This window comes from Periplaneta americana, chromosome 2, assembly GCF_040183065.1.
Source record: "Periplaneta americana isolate PAMFEO1 chromosome 2, P.americana_PAMFEO1_priV1, whole genome shotgun sequence".
Taxonomy (NCBI): Eukaryota; Metazoa; Arthropoda; class Insecta; order Blattodea; family Blattidae; genus Periplaneta; species Periplaneta americana.
The window spans coordinates 136,161,470-136,186,081 of NC_091118.1; the positions used below are offsets into that span (position 1 = coordinate 136,161,470).

The window sequence follows — 24,612 nt, forward strand, 5'->3', positions numbered from 1 at the left end:
AGCCATACTTTAGATTTATTAGTTGTTTTCAGCCGCGAAGGCCATTGGGCTTCCGCGAAATTGAATATTTGTAACTAGAAAGGGATTTTAATTAAATAAATATTTTCCTGATTTGTAATAATACTCTGGCGTTGTCACGGAGTTACTCAGAAAAGATTACAGTGCCTTGGCACGTTAGCGGCAACGGAAGTCGAGCCCCATATCTGTTTAATATGAAGTTGCTTAGATTTCGCAATTAGTGATTACTGATAGTGTAAATGCCACTATATATGCCACTATATTCGAGATTTGTGGTTTCGAACCCAATAGAGGACGACGAAAATTCGTCTCCTTGTCTCTAAATAAGAACTCCATTGGGAGTAAGGGGAGCAGAATTCTTTCTTCCAGGTGCCCCAAATCAGAAATAAAATTCAAAACTGTCACACCAAAAGAGTCCAGAAAAGTGAGCATATCTGAAAGTATCGTCAATCAACCAATCATTCAAAAACTGCAGAACATAACGATGGAAAAAACTCTTCTTTTCTCTTCTAAAGAAACTTCTGATAGATATAGCCTACGTATCTCTAAAAGCAAGTCAGTCATAAAATTATTTCTTATGTAACTACCACCTATCAGAAAACACTTAGTACACAAACATAAGTCTATACCAGAAGACATGCCCAATACGAAAGATTCAATTCATTGTTCTCTAGTCGTCTTTGAAAATTGACTAGCTTGACATTTTTTTAAATATTGTCGTTAATTTTATGAAACCTCCTCCTATGTGACAGTACAGATCACTATTTTTCAGAAGGAAAAAAATATAATTAAATATCAAGAGGCCTACACTGATGTCATTGATGTCCATCATATTCACCAACGTTTTCTACCGAATTATCTAATATTCTTACGTAGGCCTACTGATATGTAATTACATTTTTCTTCCTCCTAAAAAGATTATGTTCTGTACTGTCACATAGGTTTCATAAAATCAACGATATATTATTTCTACTTTTCCAGATTACTGATTTAAATGCAATGTCATAAATTTAACATACAATTTTTATTAGTTAAGAAATAAATTAGCAAAGCTCGATTCCTCTTTTTCTTTAAGTGTCTGACCTTAACATTCGTTGGCAACCTGATAGCTACCAGAATGTGGCTGACGTAAGGATCATATTGGCGATTCGGCAGCTACTAGAATGTACGGTATTGGAAAAATGGATTATAGACACGGTAGTTTACCGTTGCTTTCCATATCTGATGATGATGATGATGATGAGGAGGAGGAGGAGGAGGAGGAGGAGGAGGAAAACTCCAAAACGAACCTCAACCAAGGTTCTTGTCTCAACCAGAACTCGATCCCGGGTTCGCGAGTTTTGCAGTCAGGCACGCTGATCACTATTCCAAGCGGTGGGATTGTGACTTTTTCAGTATATTAATTATATCTAGTTGAATTGTACGCGCCGCTGAGATGTACAGGGAATGGGGCGCCTACACTTTCAGGACCTTTGCACTCGAAGGAAGTGATGTGGCCAACTAGCCACCTTTTACTATCGAAAAAATAAAACTGGGCTGAGTACACATCGAAGTTTTCCTGAAGTTACAGCGAGATAAAACAACCCCCCCCCCCTACACCAGTCTACAGTCTGTCTACTAACAGAACCAACTTGGCTCCGAAGTCTACCTAGGTTCAGTTACTTAAGGTCTCAGTTTTAAAGTGTGATATAGTTATTTAATACACGAATTGAGAACTTCATTCGTATCTTTCCCTTGATTACTTAAACACGCATTTATTTAAAAATAATTTTACAATACATGATCCGAAAGTGAAACAAAAACAGTGTGTAAATATATCCCTCGTCAATCACGCAAGAGCAAAGGGAAGACAGTTGAGACTCCCGGAGGAAGAAAGAGAAAATTAAAACCAGAATTATACAGGACGAAAGGAAACGTATTACAATTAATTCACAATAATTTTTATAAATCCAACAATCTATTGAGAATTTTTAGTTTTTAGAGAAAATTAAATAGGCCTACAACATGTAGCAATGTTGCAGAACATAAACAGCAGTCTGTACAGTTCCCTCGGCTCGACTTTTCAGGGCTGAACACGGTCCGTACACTTAGGCACGATCTGGCCCTTTGTGCGCCCTTATATACGATGATTGTCCAAGTCTGACAAATGGCCTGGGTGAAATTCGTGAATCTGACGCTAACAGGTGGGCCATCCTTCCTCAGCCCTTGATAGAGCCAGGTCCCGTTTCGCGGACGAGTAGTCTGATAAGCCCCAGGGGCCCGGAGCCCCAAGTCCTTTCTGTCATCGTCGACTGACAGTTGGGCCATTCTGCCTCAGCCCTTAATAACCTTAATATAGAGCCAGGTCCTGTTCGTACATGAGTAACCTGATAAGCCCCAGAGTCCCGGACCCCCAAGCCCTTCCTATATCAGAATCGAAAACCCGTATTACCCCCAAGACTTCACTCCAACATATTTTTACTATTGCGGATGAAGATGAAATGAGAGAGGGGTGGAGTGTTGGTGGAATGATAGAGGAAAACGGGAGTACCCCGAGAAAAGCCCTCTACAACGTCTACATTGTCCATTACAAATTCCATCACAATGTAGCCGGGGATCGAACCCGGGTCATCTGGATGGAAGACCAGCGCGCTAGCCACAGACGCGGCAATAGCAGTACATACTCTTTCACTTAACTGACTGCAGAGAGGTGGGAGTTATTCTACTTGAGGGTAAGGTACCCTGACTGCACCTTTGCCGGCTTCCCATAGCCACGCTACTATAGCTGACCAGTGCAATTTGCAGTTTCTTTTAGGCGAGTAATCGAAAACTATATATTGTATACTTGTGTAACTAAATGACTATTAAAACATGGCCATAAAATAATCAAAACAATGAATAATTATTTTATTATGTCTTTAAAAATAACAAATAAATTTCCGTCTTATGTTTACAATCTTGAAGAGATCTTTTAACAGAATTGTCTCTGATTGGTTGGTGAACAAATCCTTTTATGACATTAATGAGTTTTTTAATATTAATGTTGTTAAGTGTTTCTGATACGATTTTATCGTTTTTTTATGTTTCTGCTTGTTTATTTTATATGTATCCTATTTATTGACTTTGCCGATTGCACATATGTGTTCACTAATTGTACAATATTCAATAAATTCAAATAGTGTACTCCAGAATATCCTTAAAAGAAAAAACCTTAATGAAATCCATAATCAAAATTGAACTTGAAATTGCGTTCCCTTTCTTTCTTTTTTTTTTCCGAAAACCGTGCGCAAGAGAAACAAAATGTGATTGTACTGTCTGATTGTGACAATTATTCTCGAAGTCATATCTAAGGAGGAACCCAATACGAGTACGTCTCTTTCCGCCCTGTACATCGGCAGCCAGCAAAACAGTGCTTAGAGCAAGCAATTGTACAGCTTGTAATCGTTATTATTACCATTAGTAATGAGAGCTCTATTGAAAAATATCTGAACTGATTTTACTACAAGTTCGGGACTGAGGACGAAGCACTCACTCTTTCCTATGCTTGTCTCAATAAACAGACTCTACTTGCATTACTCAGTCATTGTTTATGCTGATGCTCGTCATGTGCGTCGCGTCTACGATGTCTGAAGAAGCTTAACAAGGAATTTGTACTAAATTTTGTTGGAAACTCGGTCACACGTTTCCAGAAACGTACGAGATGATCAAGTTTTATGAGGAAGGTTCAATGGACCGTATACAAGTGCATGAGCGGTTTCATCTATTTAAAGAGGGCGTACATTCGTGAGAAGTGATCAGCGTCCTGAAAGACTCTACTCCACCAGCAAAAATAAGGAAATGGTTAAAAAAAAATGCGAATGGCAGTACGATATTATAGGCGAATCACAAATATAGAACATCATTATGAAGTAGAGATCATATTTGAATCAGTTCACACAATTTGAAGATTTTGTTAAAATTTCTTGCAATACTCAGGTCATTCGTACCTGTAAAACTTTCTAGCTAAAAGCAGAAGACCTCCGTAACCATCGGACATGGACCCAAGTGACTTTCTTTTCCATAAAAAAAATGTCACTGCAAGTAAGAAGATATGAAAACAATGAAACCATCAGAGAAGATGAGAAGTAGTAAGTGACGACACAGAACAGTATAAAAAATCGTTGTGATAAGTGTATATTGTCAAAAGAGGATTATATTCAAGAGGATTAGGCTATAATATTTCAAAGAATTTAATATGATTTAGGGGCTCAATTTTTATCAGATTTCTTACATTACAAAACAAAACAAAAATGTCAAAATATGAAGTAGGTGCCTAACAGAACATCATGCTAAAGAACAAATGAGGGTCACAACGGTTATTTTTCAAGTTACATTATACCTGTGATGCTATTACAGAATGCATGTTACTGTAATTTTGAAAGTGCCTAATAATATAATGATATGTTTATACACAAAACTTCCAAGCTGTACAAACTGCCATTCAAATAAATATGGTGTAACAAGTGTCATTACGAAAATAAACATTAGGCCTACATTATTTTGAGATTTTGTCCACTTGGATTATGTAATGTGGACTTCACATCACTAATAAAATGTTGTAAACACATTAATTACGCAACTAGTTAGGTAATTATATTTCTATTACGCAACTAGTTAGGTAATGATATTTCCATTACGCAACTAGTTAGGTAATGCTATTGCTATTACCTAACTGGTTGCGTAATGTGAACCACACATTAAATAAAATAAAATGGAATTGATTTCATTTATTATAAACATTAATATCTTACGCGGAATTTCGATAGTATTAAACATTCAACTGCAGAATTTGCAGCATTTTCAATATCTGAATCCTCATTTGAACTGTTTTTAACAGTGTTTGTTTATTTCTTCTAGAACTGCTGTTCTTCTTTTATAAACAAAAACCTAACGTATTCAAAACTAATAAAACAAACATAAACGAATCGTCTCTCGCAGGAAAAAGCTAATACTAATACAATCATCTCTCCACAAAAGACATGTTCAAAACTAATAAAAAGTAATACAATTACTTTTGTTAAAAAAGTATCAGAGTGGATAAAACGTTGTACGATATACATAATTATATTAACTTCATGCCCGCGTCGTGGCATCGTGGTCTAAGGCATCCTGCCTAGGACTCGCGTTACGGAATGCTGGTTCGAGTCCTCATGGGAAAGAAATTTCGGCCAGTGTATGGGACCGGTGTCCACCCAGCATCGTGATGCACTTGGGAAGCTACGATAGGTAGCGAAATCCGGTTGCGAAAGCCAGCTATAACGGCTGGGGGGATCATCGTACTAACCACACGATACCTCCATTCTGGTTGGATGATCGTCCACCTCTGCTTCGGCATGTGGGCGTGAGGCCAGCAGCCGGCTGGTCGGTCTAGGCCCTTCACGGGCTGTAGCGCGACGGATTATTATTATTATTATTATTATTATTATTATTATTATTATTATTATTATTATCATATTACAATACTCGACTCGTTATCACTGTGAAACGTTACGATACTCATATCGTAAATAACTATTACCTTTCACAGTGATTATGTTCAGAAGCAGACGTCTCTGGGTATTTCATCGTGTGCTGGAACTTAACGTTTCCAACGTTTCGAAATTTCACCCAGATTCCATCCTTACGCTCTGAATGGACGCTTACTCTATTGGGCCGTTTATATCTGAACCAGTTGTCTGGAGTAAGCAACCAAAATTGTCCACCGTTGTGGCTGAGGGATTAGCGAGTCTGACTCCGAGCCCAGCGGGCCCGGGTTCGATTCCCGGTCGGGACGAGTTGCCTGGGTGAGGTTTTTTGGGGATGAATATCAGGTAGCGATTGGAACCCCAATCATCTTCGCCACTTCCTTTCCTCCCCTATCATCCTTTCATTCATCATCCCGTTACTTCTTCTGGTTTTCAGATCGCTCTACACAGGGCCCTCCGAAGCTGCTGGCTCTCTCGACCTGCCTCCGTGGATTGTATTCAAGTGATGATGGGTAGCTTCTGCAACAGAAGCCGGGACAGACCTTCTCGGGGGAGGACTTCAGCTTCGGACCGTTAAAGGAGCCTTGGGAGGGGGGGTTGCCGAAGCAGGAGTGGTACATGGACTCTGTTGGCTGTAGGGACCGGTCGTTAAGGGGGGTCGGTGCGCGTAGAGGATCGGTGGGCACGCAACTCATCCCATATAGGGGAGTGTACAATAGACCTCAGGTCGTAGTGCGTGGGATGTTCCCTCCCTCCCTCCCTCCTAACAAAAAAAGAAACAAATACAACGGCGTGATAATTTTCCCTAAAGATGGAAGCTGTATGTAGTTCCAAAACGTTGTAGATGTTGAATTCTAGCATACGGTTGAAAATCAAAAGTTTGTTAATCATAAAATATTCGTTAAGAGTTCATATAGAATAGGAAGACCAACAACTGCACCAAAAATTAACGTCACGAAAAACATATAAAATTCAAACAAAATATCGAGTTTCAGCCTACAGACATTCCTTGAACTTTTTACTATAGGCCTAACATAAGCCTACGTATGTTAAAATAGACTTTTATTATTGTTAATTATTATGACATAGTTTTTTTTTAACTCGATCATGTTTCTTTGGACTCCTTACATGATGTACAAAACAATTTATTTCCGGAAAAGAATACTAGTTTCTAACTAGTCAGCGTGAAGACAAGTTAGCGACAGCAACGCAAAGGGCGTAGAATATTTGTTGAGTGTTAAGTATGCAAGAGAGACTGGTTATTACACGACATTATGGCAGCTATTATAGCTTGTAACTCATAACAGAGGCGTTACCGCACATGAGTTCCTAATCTCATATTACTCTTTCGAACCATTCCACTAATTCTAGAAATCTGTATCAAAGGGACAGAAATTTAAATTGTTTTATTTAACGACGCTCGCAACTGCAGAGGTTACATCAGCGTCGCAGGTGTGCCGGAATGTTGTCCCGCAGGAGTTCTTTTACATGCCAGTAAATCTACTGACATGAGCCTGTTCCATTTAAACACACTTAAATGCCATCGACCTCGGTCGGGATCTAACCTCGAGCATAGAAGGCTAGCGCTATACCAACTACGCTACCGAGGGCGACGGGGGACAGAAATATCCTGTATATCTCCACTGGAGCAAATATTAGTTATGATTTCACTCAACAATTCAACTACTGTTATTTAAAGAGAATTGTGTAAAATTATAATGATATCATTCTGTATTTTAAATATATGAAAACGCGTCAAATAATGTTGATAAGATAAACAGGCAATACGGATTAATAATTATTAAACACCAATTTAATCACCTTAAGTGATCTTGAACTAATTACCTAATTCTATGATTTTGCACTAACATACAACCACTAGCTCTGTTTTGTGAATATTGCTTATATCGCACTCCTAGAATAATACTGTCGTAACTCCCAAAAACTGAATTTTGAGTTATAGGCAGTTTTGTAATCTTTATTTAATCCTCTATCAAACAGTATAACTGTCGTATCTCTACGTTCAAGTGCAAAGTCTGCAGGACTCATACTGATACTCGGTAATCCTGAGGTTTCATACGATTCTGAAATGTTTATCTTGCATTTACTCAAAACTAACTTTTGATAATTACAACAATATTATTTTAAGGTTGCAATATAAGCATTAAATTAGGATTGATCTAAATGAGGGAGAAAGCAGTAGTGAATTGTTTAGAAGGGGATGTTGATTGGACTTTTTTTCAGGGTCAGTCAAGCAGATTTAGCTATTTGTAACTGCCCCAACGAGTAGAGGACCCCTTCTCACTCTAGTTTTGTTCACGTGAAGACGAAAATAGAGACAATTTTCGAAATATTTCGACTGACAAGATTTAAACGTTTAAGGTATATAAAAGACCATACGACTGGAAAACTTAAACTGTCTATACTTCATATATAAGTAACCACGTATTCATACTATTTCATATTTTCAAAGTACAGTTCTATGGACGTAATCGTACAAGCAAATCAACATAAAATCGCAAATAATCATCCATATATGTCTACACTTTCTTTGTTACATGATCCGATTTCCTTCAGTATTCACCATCATAAGTTTCTTCTTTTACCAGAATTGTATCAGAACTTGCTGTTTAGTCAACTGTCCAAACACAGGTTTCAGCCTCATCAGTGACACCAATAAGGCATAACTCACGATGCAGCTAAGTCCTATACATTCAAAAATAGTAAGATGTGATCAGCAAGATGTGTAGAGCAAAGACACTTCTTTTTTTTTTTATACGGGGGAGGGACCCGAAGGCTTGCACTGCAGCCTGAGGATTATTATGCAAAGACGCCATTTACTAGCCTATAGCAATGAACAAACACAAAATAAGGAGGACACAAACAGTATCGATGGGAGCGACGCAAATCTACACTTTCCTACCGGATAACTTTCAATTGTACTTTGAAACACTGCCATTCGATAGAGCAGAATTTTAAAAATTTAAATACGTCAATCAATTACCATCTTAAAGCGTATATTAACATTTAAAGAAAGACGTAGAAAAAATAAAATGAATCATCTAAGTCAGAAGAATAAATAAATATCAATTTAAAACTAAGATTATGATTATAGAACTGTGGGTTACGATAGTGCTTTATTTGGTATTTCTCAGAACAGACTGCAAAAAGTTACGAATTCTACTGCAAGTTACATTACTAACACAGCTCCAAGGTCTCGTTGGCCAAGTCCGCAGACAGTGTTGTAATGCACTGATAATGTTCCCATGTCTGCCACTAATAGCTAGGACGCTAGTGATAACATATTAGCATGTTTACTACAACAATCATTATCACATTAAGTGACTGGCAAGGTTACATACAATCATTAGCATATCCATGTCTATACTCCCTTATTTCGTTCACACTGCTCACAATCAATACTACCATATACTACCAACTACTGTAAATATCAGTTTAATTTAAGTACATATTCCAATGATTCTGATGCACATGTACTTTCCTAATTTCGTAACAATTTCAGTTTCGCCGAATTGAGTAAAATTTTCAAGTGGTTTGGAATTGAACGGGTGACATCAGCTTCTTGTCTACGCGGATGACGTGAATATGATAGGAGAAAATCCAGAAATGATTAGGGAAAACATGTAAATTTTGCTTGAAGCAAGTAAAGCGATAGGTTTGGAAGTAAATCCCGAAAAGACAAAGTATATGATTATGTTTCGTGACCCGAATTTTGTATGAAAAGGAAACATAAAAATTGGAGATTCATCCTTCGAAGAGGTGGAAAAATTCAAATACCTGGGAGCAACAAATGACACTCGGGAGGAAATTAAACACAGAATAAATGTGGGAAATGCCTGTTATTATTCGGTTGAGAAGTTTTTGTCATCTAGTCTGCTGTCAAAAAATCTGAAAGTTAGAATTTATAAAACAGTTATATTATCGGTTGTTCTGTATGGTTGTGAAACTTGGACTCTCACTTTGAGAGAGGAAAAGAGATTAAGGGTGTTGAGAGAGAAACAGAGATTAAGGATGTTTGAGAATAAGGTTCTTAGGAAAATATTTGGGGCTAAGATTGATGAAGTTACAGGAGAACGGAGAAAGTTACACAACGCAGAACTGCACGCATTGTATTCTTCACCTGACATAATTAGGAACATTAAATCCAGACGTTTGAGATGGGCAGGGCATGTAGCACGTCTGGGCGAATCCAGAAATACATATAGAGTGTTAGTTGGGAGACCGCAGGGAAAAAGACCTTTGGGGAGGTCGAGACGTAGATGGAAGGATAATATTAAAATGGATTTGAGGGAGGTGGGATACGATGATAGAGAGTGAATTAATCTTGCACAGGATAGGGACCGATGGCGGGCTTATGTGAGGTCGGCAATGAACCTGCCGGGTTCCTTAAAAGCCATTTGTAAGTAAGTAATTAATTTTTAAAACTTGCTTCTTTCCTTTTACATTAATTATATTTTAACTTTCTCTTTGTTTACTTTTCCTTGCAGAATTTTATAATACTTTGACTTGGAAGTGGATATTTTTATTACGAACGTTTCAGAAATTTCATATTACAATTTCTGGTTTTAGTTTCCAAAATCACGTGACCAATTGTATGTAGTATTCGACCAACGATGTAGCTCAGGCGGTTCAGTGTTTGCCTTCTGATCCGGAATTGTGCTCGGGCTTTGGTTTGATTTCCGCTTGGCCTCGTAACCTGTTGGGGGTTTCAGAGGTTTTCCCCAACTGTAAGGCGAATGTCAGGTAATCTGTAGCGAATCACTAGCCTCATCTTGTCAAATAACATCTCGATATAACCAATTCCATCGAAGCTAAATAACCAGCAAATGATAACAGCGTCCTTAAATAACCAAGTAAAATAAAAATTGAATGTAAATTATTCGTCTTCAAAGTAAGAAGTTTTCATTTAAAGTATATTATTGTACATTTATGTGTTAATCTTAATTTTGTCTCGTCTGTATATAAGCATTACGTACATTACATGGAACATAAGGAAGACACAATTAAAAACTATGGATTTCGAGAATATACATAATTTAGGCAGAATTATTACGAATAACATAACGCTTACAGAAATTAATACCAGTATTTATAAGATAATTTTGTTACTAAGTATAAACCTAGAGAAAAAATTGATTACTTCTATTTGCAGATTAGATATCAGATGATCTCTGGCACATACAGTATAAAAGCCATAGTATACAATCGCAAAAAGAGACGATTGCCAACCACCCAGATTTACCTGGCTGGATCAGGAATTTGGGACTCTGTCCAGAAGAATAGTCTCTTAATGCACCAGCATTCACAACATACATTCGAATGAACCAATAATAAAATATATTGTACACATGGAGAGTAAGAGACATGATCCGTACCTACCTTCATTAGTATAAGATGATAGGCCTATATGAAACTGACTACTTTACAGACACGATAAAGTAATTAAAACTGATATCTTTATACAAATGAACAATACGATGTAAATAACACGTACTCAGAAAATAATGTAAATGTAAAGCTGTGATAAATTAATCGTCTGCGACCAATTGTATATCTAAACCGTCCTCTTCTTAGCCCAAGGATTACATTCCAGAACGTCTTAGCGCAAGGATTACATTCCAGAACGTGTGAAGTGATGAAAGAGCTCTTTTGTGAACGCCAAAGGTTCGGGTGTCTGGGGACGTGGAGAACATATATGGTGAACTTCACCATCTGACTTTCCGACACATGCATTCCTGTCACATCGTTGGCATATGAAGTGGGTACCCTTTTATTCAATGTTGTGTATGTTATTTCACCATTGCTTCATAGGCCTATCACACTCTATATGCATTTCTGGATTCAAAATCTTATTCCTTTGCTGTGGTCGTGCCAGAGAATCAGTCCCATTCCGAGGCTTACGGCTGGTTCACAATAAGCCGGGAACGAAAACGACAACGAGAACGAAAATAATGTTGAAATAAATGTATTTAAATGGTAGCATTCACAATTAAGTATTGTGAATGTTCACATTTAAATACATTTATTTCAACATTATTTCCGTTCTCGTTGTCGTTTCCGTTCCCGGCTTATTGTGAACCAGCCTTTATTTTGAGGTTTCGTAACAAGCTGTTTTTTACGGTGATGGATTGTTAGCCCTTCGCCCAACCCCCAAGCTGGAGGACCACCCCTCATCGGCTGTCCGCGACTGCTTATTCAATATATTCACAGCTACTCTCCATAACTGGAGGCCGTCTCTCGATCCGCAACCGGAGGACGCGCCATGCCGTAGTGATAGGGACCCACAACAGCGGTAATAGCAGCAATAACTATTAATGCTAGTATTAATGTTGTATGTGAATTGAATAATGGGTAAATGGGCCCATAATCAACGTTTCATAGTCTTCAGGCAGGAAATTACCATTAATTTGAATTTTCTGCAGTCTTTTATACGAGCTTACAACTTATTTAGTGGCTTTATTTATATTTCAAAAGATTTTTAATGAAGACAAACTGAGTGTTCACACAACAAAGTGAAGATTACTCCCTTCTTTACGACGTAGTGACTTATAATTTATCAGACAGTACAACTGTATCATTTGTGAAGCCTGCAAGTAACGTAATGGCATTTTCAAGACAATGTGTTATTTACTTGTTTTAATGTGACAATGTCCCAATCCACGAAACATAATTTTTGAGGACGGGGGGGAAAAAAAAAGTGAGGTGCGAGACAGAGAGAAACTGTAAGATAAAAATGATGTAGAGTAGTGGCAAAAAAAAAAAACCGGACCGACCCTTGTAGCTGATTTCAGAGCCTTGTTCACTCCAGAGCACGATAGACTGGTAACTAAGACTTTCGTGGTTCGAATCCTGCCTGAGAAGGAAACTTTTTTTTGTTCCTTATTCAAATTTATTCCCAATACTTCTCGATTGCAGCGATATTTTACTACTTAATTAACTTATTATTCCCAGAACATTAAATTTACCAGCAATCGAAAAGTATTGGAAATAAATTTGAATAAGGAACAAAAAAAAGTTCCGACCCAGGCAGGATTCGAACCACGAAAGTCTTAGTTACCAGTCTATCGTGCTCTGGAGTAACAAGGCTCTGAAATCAGCTACAAGGGTCGACCCGGTTTTTTTTTCCCACAACTGTACAAATAATTTAAATAGTTCGAACATTAGCTAAATTAAATTCCTTTAACTTGATACCAATATTTAATATTTTTATTGCACTGTCTCCATCATGATTAGTTTTTGCTGAACATATCATCATCAAAAACTACAAAATTAGACTTTTTATACAGTATACTTACTTTGGTTTCAGGATTGGGAAAAAAATGTGTTGTAGGACTGTAAACAAACTTATAAGCAACATTGTTGAAACCGATAAATGAAGATCCTTTATCTAGTCTACCTTTGAGCATGTAATTTGGTAATATTTTTGGACAACTTATTCCAGTTTACTAAACTAGATGGTATACCTAGGTGAATTTTAAGGACTCTTTACTGAAAGACTAAAAAATCGATGAGTAAGTAAATGTTCATGTTCATGCACTCAAATCTTCATAATAAGTATTTAATAGTATATTAATAAGTTTTAATTATTTATTAATTCATATATCTGGTTAATTTATTCATTTATGTAAAACTAAACAGCAATGTCAAAATTATATAATGTCTTTCTTACAAATACCTGTAATATGTAATCATTATTTTAAAGAAAGTGGAATAATATGGTTACATACAGTGATAAAAAGTCTAAATTGGAATAAATTACAATACAAAATCTTAGAAGTTGTAGACCCTCCCCCCACGACAATATTTTAATGAATGATGAAACTGTACAATTTAAATACCGTACAGTACTAACATAACAAGCAAAGGAAATTTTATTACAGTGTTTGACAATCTTGCTTGTTACTGAAACTGAAATATTACTTGGGCAAGAGGAAATATAAAACCTTCAGTTTATATACTTTTTCAATTATCAGTCTTACAATCAATAAAAAATATATTAGATGTAATTTTAACAATAAATGCAGACATACTTTAGTATCAATATTAAATTAAAAGTGTACCTAAGAAAAATTAAAATCCAGATATAACTAAGTCAATGTAGTGTAGCCTAACTAATTGTTGTACAATAGTATCCGAACTGAATATCACATTTATAAAAGTTATTGAGAAGTAGGTTACTTTAATCAGGATCTAATTATTATTTCAATAATATGTGAAGTAACATAATTTTCTCTCATATAAAAAAAAGTTCCCTGAATATTTTGTGTCCTCCCCTTCCTAAAAAAATACAAAAAAAAAATCGAGTGGACTCCTCGTGCCTAGGCCCCCCCCCCCCTCAAATGTGCCTGTCTTCCCCTATGTGTAGCGCTGCTTCTGCCCATAGTAACTCAAGCAGTAATAACTAAAATACCAGTATTCTTCTATTTGGGTTTTAAAACTTTTACTGGAATCTCCAGACGTGATTAATTTTTGATGAACGTATGTATTTTGAGAGCCTAAAAATTCTGGTCATGACATTTTCAACACTAGAGTCCCTTCAGACGAGGCCACTTTTAGAAGTGCTGCTGCTTCTGAATAATGAATTTAAATGGAGATATTCAGAAACAGCCACAGAATAATGATGCTGCAGACGCTCTGAGTAATTGGCTTTGCCACTGGTGGCAGCCACTAAAAGTGGTGCTTCCCATCGCGATACATATGAGGGGCAGTCAAATGAAAATGGGTCACCATGAGTATATCTCACAGTAGGCAAGTTGGTACCACTGGAATTTGATTGCTGAACTGACATCTGGTGGCGACTCGCGAAAGCACCAGTTACAACCTCTGCTTACACACTAGTCGTTCGATTATTGTGCTGGAAGTGAGGTTAGAGATACGGTGTGTTCGTCCAGCATCACTAAAGAGGCAGGTAAAGAAGAACAGCGAGGTGTATTGACTGCTGAAGGAGTAGGAGGACGAAAAATCCATCGTCGCATGTCTGCTGTTTATGGAGAACACAGCATATCACGTTTGTGTGCACTGGAATGGCACAAGAGATTCCGAGAGGGACACGTGTTGCCGCAAGACGATGTTCACCCAGGATAGGCTCATTGTGCCATCACTCCTATTATTGATGAGGTTGATGGTCTTTTACAAGGAAATCCACGGATCACTGTGGAAGAACTTCGTCGTTTGGTGGGAATAAGTCACAGTTCCATATACGTCATTGCGACGAAGCACCTGCATTACCGAAAAATCTGCGCACAATGGGTTTCACATCAGTTGCCGGAGGAACAAAAACAAACAGAAAGGCTACTTCATTGGGTCACTTGCAACGATACCACGAGGAAGAATATGCATTTCTGTCCCGTATTGTCACTGGAGACGAATCGTGGTGTCATTATTTTGAACCGGAGAGCAAATGGCAGAGCCAACAATAGAAACACACGGATTCTCTCCCACCGAAAAAGTCCAAAGCAATACACACAAGTTTCGGTAAAGTCATGTTGACATTCTTCTTCAACTCTAGAGGTCCTCTGCTTGTTGAATTTCTTGAGCATGGGGCCACAATCAATGCGTAGCATTATAAAGAAACTTTACAGAAAGTGAGATGCGCCATTAAGTCAAAACGCCCTGGAATGCTATCAGACGGTGTTATCCTTCTTCATGATAATGCCCGCCCACATACTGTCAACTCCGTGAGGAATAAAATTCAGAGATATGGTTGGGAAATGCTTCAACACCCTCCTACAGCTCAGATCTCTCCTCATGCGATTTTTACATAGTTGCAGAGTTGAAAAAAAAAACATTCGTGGACTTTCTTTGCATTGAGTAAAGAACTAGTTCAGTAGACAGCCCACAGCTTTTTCAAGAAGGGAATTGATCATCTTTTATCGCAGTGGGATAAATGTATAAACAGTTTTGGAGATTACTTTTGAGGTAATAAATGTTCTATTATACTTTTTGGCAACTCACCCGTTTTCATTTGACTGCATGAGTGGCATGTTTGTGACGCTGTTAACAGACGACTGTTGGGCCACCAATTCCTTACATCACCACGACAGTATACAGCCTATTGTGCCATGGTATCTTTTTTTTTTTTTTTTTTTTTTTTTTTTTCGAATTTCATTGTAATTCTTGCAAGAAGTTCTTGAAATGATTTCTTAAACATGTGGAAAAAAAGCCTTTCATCGTCCTGATGTATATCATCTAACAAAGTATAAAATAGTCCTCGATTCTGTCTCACAAAACCAATCAATGGACTCAGACTCTTCTTCTATTTTTAAGTCTATTCTTTCTCCATATGAGCAAAGTTTCTGAAAGTATATCTCCTTCTATGTCCATGTTAACTGGAAGACTGAAAAATTCTCTGCAAAAATTTAGTGTATTAAGCAATGCAACTAATGCACGTTCGCAGCGCCACTAATCCGCCACTAGTGGCGCTGCTAAGTAGCCTCGTCTGAAGGGGCTCTTAATGTGACAAAATGTAAACAAAAAGAAAAAAAATCAAAATGTTGAAATAAATTAACATTATCGACATCTGTATATATAAAAGGTTGGTTAGGCTAGATTTTATTATGTAGGTATACCGTACATTAAAATTCTTTGAACTCTATGGTTTAAGAGTAAACATCACCTATAACTGTTCGAATTGATTAAACTTAAGTTAACAATTAATGCAAAAGGGACAAAGGAAATCATGTTTGTGGATACAATAAATTTTATGAAAGGCTCTGAAATTTTGAGCAGGATTTTCCTACTTTCGCTTCTAAATTTCCAGTAAATGATCCCACCTATTTTCAATTTATAGCAAATCTTCCTTGTACTTCTTTCTTGATGTATCTTCCTGACTGTCTACACTAGTACATATGCCAGCTTGTCTCCGCAATTCTATCCATATGCTAAGTGCAACTATTAAAATACTGTGTTTTAAAGTTGAATATATTTTTCATTCTGTTCTTAATATTTTCATTTTTAAATTCAACTTTTACACTTTTCTTAAAATTCATTTTTGAACTCTGTATTCGGTATTGCTCTGTATTTATTTATAGATGTTTCGCTCTGATAAACAAATACTTCCAAAAACTGCCATTACTTTCTTGATATTTTAAAATTATAAACATCAGTAAATCTCACGCAATGGTTGTTAACCTCAAATTCTTCTTCAAAGTCTAATCATAATGAAAGTATTAAAATTCTCAAGATGTAATTGTACTGCTTACATATATGAATTAGATAATGTAGAGAATATTACAAACACTTTTTTATGTTAATGTAACATGATTACCCTCATATAACAAAAAATTTAAACAGTTTTCTTTACTTAATTTTATTCCTAGAATCAGCAATTTCACTAGGCTACTGTTGTACCGAAACTCACCAAACTCAAAGGAGAATTATTTATGCGTGTACAGAATTTGAAAGGAGTATGTGAAACTGAAGAGCTACTTTACGAGTTTTGGCCAAGGAAATTAATGATAATACACAAAAAATCTTAAATGTCACATTTGAGACTACAATTGGTTCTGAAAAATATAGCTACTTAATTTGTGATAAATGAAATTAAATTTTAAGGCTATAGGCAGTGCTTGAGGTGGAATGGAAATGAACCGGGATAGTTTTCCCCTTTTAATTTATAGACGTAAGTTACGAAAATATACCGTGTGGTGTACAGTCTGTGTTTCATCTAAACCTACAAACATATTGCAGTAATTTAAATAGCATGCGTTAAAATAGTCACACAAGCATTACATAAGCCTACTAAGAAGTGCTAAGAAGTAACGAAGTTTTAAGTCATTTCAAAAGGAACTGGGATGTCATCCAGCTGCATCCCACTCCACCTCAAGCTCTGGATATAGGGATAAAATCTTACATAAGTTACCGGTACTATCCTCATTTTTGTTACTATAATAACATAAAAAAATTATTTCAATCTATATACCCTTACAGTGATATTTCTTCTAAAGGAAACTATTTATAAAATTATTTTTGAAAGTAATTTTTAATAAGTAGGGTACCTCAAAGTATAACTCACGAATAAAGAAAAAAAGAAAGAATAATCATCGCAACATAACAGATTATATTAACTAGGGTCAATTCAAAAGTTGAATTGAAAAGTAACGGCCAATTATAATAAAACAGATTGCAAATAATCTTGTGGATTTGGTGCAAGCAACGATAACTATATCAACAACATTGGAAATAACGTTAAATAAACGTATCTTCTTGATCTGTAATCTTCAGTAAATACAGCGACATTCAGTTAATCCAATTGGCTAGTATAAAATAATGCAATTATGACTTCTAATCTTCCTTTTCCTCTTTTATGCGCCCAGAGATTCTGGCGGAATTACAGATTTCTAATGCTTGTACAAAACAGAAATGAAGCACAGAAAAACACAGACATTTAGCACAATAACGGATATTAAGAACATGAACAAATCTGCACAACTATCGATAAGCATGGCTGAAACAAAATCATACACTTCTCCATACTCATGTATTATTTCCAATTATTTATGTTAAATTCTAGAACATAGTGCGAACTGTTTCGTCCTTGCTCCAAATGTAATGTGTGCCAACAACAGTGACAGTGATAAGATAAATATATATAGGATACTTTCCTTTTGTGCAAGACAAACATTTCGAACAGTAGTGCCTAATACCAGCAAAAGAGTTCTACCAATAAACAGGGCATGTTTCACGCCTGGTCCACAAGGAAAGGTGAATAAATGAAACGAGGAGAAGGACAAGAAAAATGGGAGAATAACTAAAATGACAACTTAATGGAACAGATTTCATAATTTCATGATTTCAATGTTATAACGAACTTTGTTTTAATAGATATGTACATTACTGTCTCATTCAAACACTATTACAGAGATGAAAAAAAATCAATGCAGAATAAAGTGGAACAGAATTTGCTACATGATTAAAAAAAAAAAGGCATTTTTCAGCGATGGCATGTCACGGTGCAGTGACAAAAAAATGTAATTATGAAAAATTACTCCAATTAACAGTTATTTTGGACACCACCTCATTGTAGCAAGACTGTCCAGAATCAAATTAATAACTCTCTTAAAATAACATTCAAGTTTACTTTGTCACTGAAATGACATCTGAAAAATTCGATTTGTGGATAACTTACAAACGCTTGTAAAATTCGCTATTATTGTAAAATTAATATATTTCCACAAACATCCTTTGTAGGATATCCAGATAAAAATATAATTCATGAACATGCATTACATAACATTTATAAACGCAGTAACTCAATTATAATGTGTACATTTAAACATTTATTCATAGCAACACTGAATACTACAAATATAATGTTCTTAACATTTAACTTTTAGGTACCAGTACCTATGATTTTTATGACGAAATGTCTTTTATTCATCATGTGAAAAAAATACATTGATTTCCTTCGCATTGATGCCAAATTTAATACAGAAGCATGATAACACATTGGCTTTTTAAATTTTATATTCAAGGTGTTACATAGCCTATGACAGTGACTAAAATAGGTAAGTGCACTGTATCTACAAATCAATTATTAATACAATTAATAAATACACTCCCCTTTAAGACACACTAAATTTATTCCTCGGTTTTTTGTAATTTTGTATGTATTCTCATGTGAGTGAATGTCACAGAAATTGAAGTTACACAAGAAATACTTCTTCTAGAAGTCTCCCCCATTAGATAAGTTTAATATTTTTAAGATACTACATTCTTAATATTCTTCTCATTATGCAAAATGCAATGTTAAATTTAAATAGACCTACATTACACAAATTCTGAATTTTCTAGGATCACTTGTTTTACACATTAATCTATGATTATAAATGATGTCATTAAACAAACTGAATTGTAATCGAAAATCAACACGCAAATTATTAATGTCATGTGGAATTTTTAACATTACTATGAAAATTAAACTTACCATAATCTGGTGGAGAACTGTCCTGGACCATTGTCGCTGCTCGTGATAAAACATCAAGAGGAGATTCTGTGGCCTCCATCGTTACGGTACCTGTGACATGAAGAAGTTACAAGAGTCCAAGATTATATTCAAATTTTAATTTTGTATATTTCTTGTGCTGTAATTTGACAAATATTAAAAATTTACAACAGTAGGTATACAACACATGAAAGAATATATAAAAATTCTAATGAATAAACAAAGTGTTACAATAATACTATCCAAATACCTGAATAAATTCGCATGCTTCCTGAATAAAAAAAAATTCGTAATTTCAGACTACAAAATTTCTACCCTTAACTGATGACATTTACAAAATCATAAAATTAAAATAATATTGAGTTGTCATTCTCTCGATAAAATTTACACTTACCTAAAGTATAAGTCGGTAAAACGTTTCTTCCAATGATATGGGTGCAACAAACACAATTTCATACGTAAAATTATCAAATTCCACAGCGCTATTGAGCTAACAAACAGACTTCTGACATTCTGCCCAACCTCGGCATTTTGGAATGTTAGGAATGAAAAGAATGGAGCCACCAACCATAGTGCCATCTATGCTAAAATACGACAACTACATGTACAGAGGGTCTTCTTTTGTGATTGGCTACAAGGATTCGTCGTCTGAAAAACTACTTGTTTTCTTTATTTGTTGGCATTCAGGGAAATTTCACATTAAAAGAAAACCGCTTGAATTATCCATTTTCAATTGAATTAGTATAATATATCCTACAAAACAAAACTGATACTTTCATGCCTCGAAATATCAAAGAAGACTTTCTTACTATTGACGTCATCAAAACGGAATGTTTCCCACACCCCCGAACTAGGTTAGCCAACATTGTCTGCAAATAATACAAATATACTCTGATCTGCATAGTTAAATGACTTGGATATTAACTTTAAAAAATCTCTAAATATTTTTCGTAATATGTAGTGCTATTAATTTACATCATAATACTACAATTTATGAAGAATATTTTTAACTGTGTAAAGTTGGTGTTTCTTTACGTTTACTGAACGTGTAAATATTTCTTTTTATTCAGATGGTACAATCGGTATTCATAATAAGTTCACACGAGATACGACCACGGTTAAACTATAAAACGTCTTTGACGACCACGAAATACGGAGAATTTATTTCGTGTGTATGCAAGCAATCGTATTTACTTATATTCTTTGCTATTCTTCTTTTGCCTCATATAATTTATTGAAAATAATGCTCATATTGCTTTGTATCTCTTGCAACTTGATGTGCAAGAATATTCTAATTTTGTGATATTCTGATAGACATCGTACAGGACACGTACAAAACCCAAGCTTTATTTTGTAGCACCTACTGCATGATTATATTCACGGGAAACAAGGGAATGGCTTTGTTCCAAGCATCTGAATATTAAATAATTCACGGAGAATGAAATTAATGTAATTTTGCATATTCGTCAGTCCGTGGCACCTCTGTATTACGTTCACGAGAAAATTTCGTGAGCTTGTATGATGGCAATATTGTCATCGGATACCGTATCTAAATTATGCAGAAAAGGGCCGAATATGTCACGTGCATTAGCTTCGCAATAATCTCAATAGATCTTTAAATTTGGCTGAGGGTGATAAAATTCTTACCGGTAGCGTAACTTGCTCCGTAAGATGTAAGGTACGTTGAAAAAACCAGTTCCTCAGACAAGAGGGCTCTTGCCCCGTGGTCTCCAGGCAAAATTTGACTGCAATTTCTCTCCCAATTAATGACAAATGAACCCAAATCAATGGCCCAAATGCGGGTGGATGTATCTCATTCTCCACCCCTAATGCAAAGAGATCATGATAAAATATGAAGTATTTACTACTCCCTCCACTCATATAACCAGGATGTTAGAAGAAAAGAAAAAAAAAAAAAAAAAAAGAAAAATTTATGTTTCGGTTTCTATTCATAATGTACCATGTACAATAATAATAATAATAATAATAATAATAATAATAATAATAATAATAATATGTACTATGATATACCATGTCGTTGACTCCACTTTTGTATACAACATTATAAACGTAAGTAAATAAACAATAATAGCAACAAATATGGGGTCACCTATAAAACAACTTAAGTCGCGCATATTGTCATGTATGCAGCATACAAAACTGCATTCAACTCATATTAAGTCAAGTTATTATTGAGCGAGGCCATAGTGCGCGAAAGAGACTGGAAGTCGCAGTTTTATTTTACTATTAACACTTGTTCTTACAACCAACAATAATAAAAAAAAATTATGTATTAATCAAAATAAAAATATTTTCACAATCAACAAAAAATTTGTGTGTGACCATCCAACAAAAATATACAGCCTGTCTATATTTATCCAATCAAAATATGCATGCGTTGTACTTTTAAATGTAGTTTGCCCTTCCTTAAGTTACTGCTTTCACCATCTAGGAGGCAAAGTAGAAACCACTTCACAGCTCTGCTGTAGGAGGTGTGACAATGCGAGATATATTTTACATGTTAATGTTGGTCATAGGAACATATGAATGACTATGAGCGAGTTTTGTCGCGAGGACGCAGTCGGTAATGTATAGGATATTTCAAAAGTCAGTTCAAACATTAAACCTCTATATATATATATATATATATATATATATATATATATATATATATATATATATTTGAGGTGGGGGGGGGGGAACAGTGTTGGGCAAACGACGGGGTTTACAAAACATTGGAAAGATGTCCGTCGTTTTCTTGTTCAACGTACAGCATTCCGTCTGCGACACCATGCACAGCATTTTTGCAGATGTCGTCTTGGAATATTGACAATTTCTTGCGAGATGGCATCTTTCAGTTGCAGTAGGGTTGTTGGATGTGCCAGGAAAACTAGTTCTTTAAGGTAGCCCCACAACCAAAAGTTGGCCGGATTGAAATCTGGAGATCGCGGAGACCACATTGTTGGACAGTGCATACTGATGACACGATCGCCAAACATCTGCGTAATTAATTGTTTTGCAGGGATAAAGATGTGGGGTTGAGAGTCATCTTGCATGCAGATTACGTTTTTCATATCGTGATTCCTTAGTCTAGGGATGACGAAGTTCCGTAACATGCTGTAGCAGCACTCCCCGTTTTACTGTAACAGGCTGTCTTATTCCATTATTGTCTACACCTGTAGAGTATCGGTTAGTGCGTCTGGCCGGGAAACCAGGTGGCCCGGGTTCGATTCCCGGTTGGGGCAAGTTACCTGGTTGAGGTTTTTTCCGGAGTTTTCCCTCAACCCAATATGAGCAAATGCTGGGTAACTTGGGTAACTTAGTAAAATGAACTGCTGCCAGGAAGTCAAAATCAATGGGAAAGGAAGCTTTTAGTAGAAAAAGCATCTTATGCAAACCTCTGGAAAAAAGAACTAAGGAAGAGACTAGTGAAGTGCTTTGTGTGGACTGTAGCACTGTATGGGGCAGAAACATGAACATTACGACGAAGTGAAGAGAGGCAACTAGGAGCACTTGAAATGTGGATATGGAGAAGAATGAAGTGTGTGAAATGGACAGACAGAATAAAAAACGAAGCTGTGTTGGAAAGAGTGAGTGAAGAAAGAATAATGCTGAAACTGATCAGAAAAGAAAAAGGAATTGGTTGCGTCACTGGCTGAGAATAAACTGCCTACTGAAGGATGCACTGGAAGGAATGGCGAACGGGAGAAGAGTTCAGGGCAGAAGAAGATATCAAATAATAGACGACATTAAGATACATAGATCATATGCGGAGACTAAGAGGAAGGCAGAAAACAGGAAAGACTGGAGAATTCGGGTTTGCAGTAAAAGACCTGCACCTGGGCAGAACTCTATGAATGAATGAATATTAAATACAACGAATTAGATCTTTTAAGTTTTAACAAGCAAAATAGGTCATTTTAGGTTCTAACCTACTAATTAGGTCATTTTAGGTCCTATAAAAATAAGTTATTCGCTAGTACATAAAACGAAAAAGAAAAGTGACATTTTGAGAGTAACAAGATAGCAATAAAATAGATTCGAACCTAAGGATCCGGGGCTTGATAACCAACTCATTTTGGTTTTGTCATTGTTAACTATGTCTACTGTCAATTAACTGTGTATCATAATAAAGATCCTATTAACTTAAATTTACTTTATTACTAGCATTAGCTGCATCTCCAGAAATGTTTTCAGTGGTTTTGGATTTGGTTCTCCCAGCATCTGAAGAGAAAAAAGTAAAATTAAGATTAATATTTAGTATTAAATTATACAGTAAACAATCTATTTCATACAATGATAAAAGGAAACCCATTATTTGAATATATTAATCTAACTTAATAAATAAAAAATAAGGTCACTGTACAACAAAATTAAACAAATGAGAATGATATGTGGAAACATTCACTCAGGTCTCATCTAACCTATGTCCTCAAAATTTAAATTATGAACTAACCTTAGTAACTGGCAACATAACCCATAATATCTGTTCTTCCCATTAAAACTTTTCGCACATTGTTTTATAACGGAAACCCAAGCAGTAAGTAGTAATAATAAATGCATATGATTGCATACCTCATTCCAGTCTCCCTCTGTGTCCATTCCTCATACTTTTCCATTGCAATCCCTTCTCTTTGATTGTTTCAGTCAACTTGCTTTCTTTAGAGGTCGACAACATTATATCCCTATTTCCTTAAATCTTCCTGCAGATTTCTGGTAGAAATTGCTACTCCATTATTATCTAGAATCTTCTTGGTTACTCTTTTTGGTTTTCTTTGCTTTTCCAAAGTATTTCGTCGAATTTCTCTATCCATTCTTAGAGTTGTTATTCCTTTTCGGCCACATTTTCCTTTTCTATCTGATTGTAACTCTTCAGGTTTTTATTGTTATTATTTATATTTCTTCCTTCCGACACAGCAATATTTCTCGTTAGATATATTCACAGTGCTGCAGGAGATAGGCATATTCTTATTTTTTCCTTTGGAGTGAGATCAAGACCTTTCTCCATTCCTGAAATGAGAACAGTTTACAATTGGAAGTCCATACAGATTTCAAAACATGTTAAATTTTTTGCTTTAGTGTATTTCAATATAATCAAACCAAAGCTTACTTCTGTAAGTTGATTTTAGGCTATTAACAACAGCGAAG

At 35.8% G+C, this 24,612-nt stretch overlaps 1 protein-coding gene across 1 annotated transcript in view; it reads right to left on the minus strand.

Moving 5' to 3' along the window:
- The window catches only part of Tgi (Tondu-domain-containing Growth Inhibitor), a 196,535-nt gene extending 176,487 nt beyond the window's left edge, over positions 1–20,048 (minus strand). The window contains exons 1-2 of the mRNA XM_069818491.1: positions 19,859–20,048; positions 19,447–19,536 (exon numbers count right to left, since the gene is read on the minus strand). Of these exons, the coding sequence (XP_069674592.1) occupies positions 19,447–19,525 (79 nt within the window). The 5' untranslated portion in view covers positions 19,526–19,536; positions 19,859–20,048. The remainder of the gene's footprint in view (positions 1–19,446; positions 19,537–19,858) is intronic.
- Positions 20,049–24,612: the final 4,564 nt, after the last annotated feature.